At 40.6% G+C, this 5,162-nt stretch overlaps 1 protein-coding gene across 1 annotated transcript; it reads left to right on the top strand.

The window, feature by feature from the left end:
* The first annotated feature begins 845 nt into the window (after positions 1-845).
* On the top strand, positions 846-5,162 carry LOC113007337 (olfactory receptor 6N2-like). The gene is made up of 2 exons (XM_026143782.1): positions 846-1,778; positions 4,734-5,162. Exons 1-2 carry the CDS (start codon positions 855-857, stop codon positions 5,160-5,162), a joined length of 1,353 nt encoding a protein of 450 aa, XP_025999567.1. The 5' UTR covers positions 846-854.

Genomic DNA, 5,162 nt, shown 5'->3' with positions numbered 1-5,162 from the left:
AGGCACATCCTGAGAAGTCATATGAATGATAAGAACAAGATCTGGGCTATAAACACCTACACCCTGCCTGTGATCAGGTATCCTGCTGGCATAAAAGGCTGGCAAAAGCCAGTGACATCAAGACAAGAAGGCTCCTGACCATGCATTATCATAGTCCAGGATGAGACAACATACATTCACGAATACATCAGGGAAATGCCCCGACAGACTGTGTGCTTAGTGAATACCTCAGGCAGCAGAAACCCAAGTGTTAGAATGAAGTTACCTGAAGTGCCTAAATTCTTTGCTTTATATTAACTAAAGTGTTATATAGTCATATAACTTGATAAAATGTAGAGGGTCACGGCAACAGTGGTTTCTATGTTAATCGGGGCACTCGGGGAAATGATCTGATACCAATACAACATCCGAGATCTCTGTCCGGAAACCCAGAGAGATATGTCCATTCACATATGGAAAACAGAAAAAGAAAATGTTTCCTTTTCAAGAGGTTTCTTTAGCCTTTTTTCATACACTCGAACTTTTTGCGTATATAGTAAGCCTATACTAGTTCAATGATTTAAAAACAATGCATGGGCAAATTCAATGAATTGCACAGTGATATAAACATCAGATCAGATGTTTATAGGTCAGATTTCCTGAAGTTGTTTACATGTTAGTGGAGAACCTAATGAGTCCCATAGAGGATGGAAGATTTCTAATAAAACAAAGCCATATAGTCAGTCACTTACCTTCTTAGTGTAGTGCTGAAAATATATTATTCCAATACAGTAACAGTTGCATTTTCATTTGTTATTCTTGAATACCATTTATGTAATATAGTTCCATACTCAGTAACGTTTTTGTTTTTGTCAATGGATGTTGAATTAAATCTAACATTGGTAACTTTTGGTGGGTTTGCAGAATTGCACAAATACAGGTATCTTTATTTTGTAGTTATATCCACGTTATATATTCTGATTCTCTGCTTTAATTCCACTATAGTTTTCCTTATTTGGACTCACAAAAACCTTCATGAGCCAATGTATATTTTTATTGCAGCTTTGTTAATCAACTCTGTTCTTTACAGCATGATTATCTATCCAAAGCTCTTATCTGATGTTTTGTCTGAAAAACAGACTATATCATATCCACTCTGTCTTTTCCAAGGATTTTTATATTACACCTCAGGTGGGTCAGAGTTTTTACTGTTGGCAGCAATGGCATATGACAGGTATGTGTCTATATGTAAACCCCTGCAATATCCAGTTATTATGAATAGAATAACTATTTATGTATGTCTGATTTTAGCTTGGCTTATACCTGCTTTTGAAACCTCAGTGCTGGGTGTGTTGTATTCGAATGTCAAACTCTGTAGCTTTACCCTGACAGGAATTTTTTGTAACAATTCACTTTACAAGCTTCAGTGTGTGCCCTCGGTCGCAATATCTATATATGGTATGGTCACGTTGATAAACATTGCCCTTCTACCTTTGCTTTTCATACTTTTTACATACATCAGGATTATTAGAATATCATATCATTGTTGTAGAGAAGTGAGGAAAAAGGCTGTAAAGACATGTTTACCCCACCTGCTGGTGTTAATCAACTTTTCCTGTTTTATTTTCCTTGATATAATTATAGTTCGACTGGATTCTGATCTATCAAAAACTATTCGTTTGACATTGACGTTTCAGTCAATTTTATTCCATCCTCTTTTAAATCCAATCATATATGGACTCAAAATGAATGAAATTTTCAAACATATCAAAATATTGTTGTCAAGTTTAATAACACTGGTATTACTGCCCTATTATCAAATGTATGGCATATAATTTTAAATTGTAATGCAAACTAGATAATGGAGTACCTTTTCTCTGATTTTACATACTAGACAGAGGAAAAGAGATCAAATTTATAGAAATGTCATGACATTTATGTAAATGTTCATTTCTGTTCTTCTATTAATGACAACAAAATGGTCATAAAAAACAAGACGAACAATTTCTTAAACTGTTTCTGGTAATGTTTAAATTCTAAACATCTCATATGCCTGCATTTCACATTTTCCCTTCTTTATTGTCATAGATTAGTATTTACTATTGTATATTCACATAAAAATAATTTAGTAGAATGAATCAATTAGTAGAAGTCTCTCTTTGATGCTGACAAGCATATGAATATTCATCACAGTGTCTTCTGTTTTAATAATAATAATAATGGATTGGATTTATATAGCGCTTTTCAAGGCACCCAAAGCGTATTACAATTCCACTATTCATTCACTCTCACATTCACACACTGGTGGAGGCAGCTACAGTTGTAGCCACAGCTGCCCTGGGGCAGACTGACAGAAGCGAGGCTGCCATATCGCGCCACCGGCCCCTCTGGCCAACACCAGTAGGGTAAAGTGTCTTGCCCAAGGACACAACGACCAGGACAGAGAGCCCAGGGATCGAACCGGCAACCTATCCTTACAGTTGCGCTTCCCAACCCCCTGAGCCACGGTCGCCCTTAAATATTTTTTACTGTTTTCTCAGTTATATATATTTAAGGGCGACCATATATATATTATATACACTCAACAAAAATATAAACGCAACACCTTTGTTACTGCTCCCATTCCCCATGGGATGGACGTAGAGACCTAAAATTCATTCCAGATACACAATATAACCATCCCTCCCAAACAGTTGTCACAAATCAGTCCAAATGTGTGGTAGTGGGCACATCTGCTATATTGAGATAATCCATCCCACCTCACAGGTGTGCCACATCAGGATGCTGATCTGACATCATGAGTAGTGCACAGGTGTACCTCAGACTGCCCACAACAAAAGGCCACCCTGGAATGTGCAGTTTTGTCTCACAGCAAAATGCCACAGATGCCACAAGCAATGAGGGAGCGTGCAATTGGCATGCTGACAGCAGGAATGTCAACCAGATCTGTCGCCCGTGCATTGAATGTTCATTTCTCAACCATAAGCCGTCTCCACAGGCGTTTCAGAGAATATGGCAGCACATCCAACCGGCCTCACAACCGCAGACCTCGTGTAACCACACCAGCCATATAACTGTTTTCTCAGTTATATATATTTATGCAGCTAAATAAGGTAATTAAAATTAGCATGACCAATTGTAAAATCACCTCCATCAACTACATGAAGTTTACAATACTTAAAAAAAATAGGTTTTTTTAAATGAAAATTCTTTTGAACTTTCCATAACTCATTATTTATAAATGTAATATAGTTAAAAACCTTAACAAAGCATAAATGGACTAGTACTTTTATAGCACCCTTCTATGCAGTCAAAGCACTTTCCACAAGAAGTCTTATTCACAAAATAACATATTGTGAATATATAACATATTCATACAGCACTTTTACCATGACGAAGTGCTTTTTAAAAAATTTCTTATGGTTAAAATCTATTGTCAACAAGCATGTTACTGCTAGGAATTTTTTACCCATACCTTAAAAAAATTTCACTTGATGACTGCAAATCTGCAAAACCATTTTCATCTGAGCATGTCCTGTTTTTTGATTGTGATGTTCAAATTATTGGACAAGTATGACTGGACAGAAATTGTCATGCATTTTCAGCAATTAAGAAATTAAGTTTGTGACGTGACCCTTCGCCAGCATAGTTTCTAGCTCTGCTCACATAGTCACAGTTTTTCACGCATCCTGTCATACAAGTTAGTTATTTTGAGGCCTATCCTACTATGGACACTTCATTAACCAGAGACTCATGGAAAAAGGAGATTGTTCATTCTCCCTTAAAGAAGTTTAAAGAATCCTCCGTTACTAAGGATGACCTCAACAAGGTTATTGCTAATGGCTTAAAGCTAGCACTTCAATAACAACAAAAGTCCCTCAATGCAATAGTTGCCTCGGCAGTCAGAGAAGCTATGGACTCTGTCTCAGTCCCTGCTTTACACGACTTATGCACAGAGCTTCAAAAGACCAATGAAGTGGTAAATGATGTTAGCGGCAAACTCGAGAGAGTGGCTACAGTGGCTAAGTGTACTCAAGACCGAGTGGATTCAGTGCAAGCAGCTGCACGAGAGGACAGACGATTGACTATCAATCTAAAGAAACAACTTGACCAACTCGCTACAAAGCTCACAGATCTGGAGCACAGGGGTCGCAGGAATAACGTCGGACTTGTTGGCTTACCAGAAATGACAGAGGGCTGTTGGCTACATCAAGGCTAATCTCCCTAAAGCTGGGCATACACTGTGCGATTTTTGGCTCATTTTGAGACGATTTTTCAGTCGTGCAACCATTTTGGTGATCGGCCCGAGTTTCGCCTTCATCATGTGTTGTGCATCGTATAGTATACGTGGGGTAACGAGAAGCGATTAACACCTCACGACCAGCTCCCGATCATCAGTCGTTTGGTCGTAAGAAAATCAAACCTGTTTGAAATCCTGTTGGCCGTTGTGAGGGTGTCAACGCAGCCTCTCACACTGCGCACGTGCAAACACAGTAATGAAAGTGAAAAGATGGGGCAGCACAGCAGTGCAGCGTGTGAGCTGGACACAAGTGATGGAGGCACAACTTGTAGAACTTTGGCAAGCTCATCCGAGCCTTTTCAGTGTGGCCTCACAATATCATCATGACCACAACAACTGTGAATATAGTTGGATGGACATTGCTACTCAATCACAGCTGCCTGATCAACGTTTTTCATTAGCAATTTAGCAAAGTTGATGGTGGTGGTGTGCGTGTCTATTGAGTGAAAGACAGAGAGGGAGGGACAGCACAAGAGCCAAAACAGTTCAGGGGGCCGGCCGTGCGGACAGCAACGTCGGCGACGGGCAAACAGTTCTTGGGGCCGACCGTGCACACGGCAATGGGGGCGGCGCAGACAAAACAAATCAGGAAGCCGGCCACGCGGAAGGCAGTGGTGGAAACAGAGCAGGTCCGGAGGTCAGCTGCGATGCCAGCGGCGGCAACGAACTGTCTCAGGAGGCTGGCCACGATACCAGTGACGGCAACAAACTGTCTCAGGAGGCTGGCCTCGACGGCCATGACGCTCAGCTAGAGACCAGGAAAGCGGCCGGCAGAGGCGAAGCGGAACAGGGCGACCTGGAACTGATGATGGTGTGGCATCCGCAGGACCAGACGAGGCAGGACCAGACGCTGAAGCTGGATCAGGCAAAGGCGAGGCTGTAG

The sequence above is a fragment of the Astatotilapia calliptera genome, chromosome 16 (assembly GCF_900246225.1).
Source record: "Astatotilapia calliptera chromosome 16, fAstCal1.2, whole genome shotgun sequence".
Classification (NCBI taxonomy): Eukaryota; Metazoa; Chordata; class Actinopteri; order Cichliformes; family Cichlidae; genus Astatotilapia; species Astatotilapia calliptera.
Note: the sequence above shows the minus strand (reverse complement) of the source record. Positions and strands in the feature narration are given on the sequence as shown.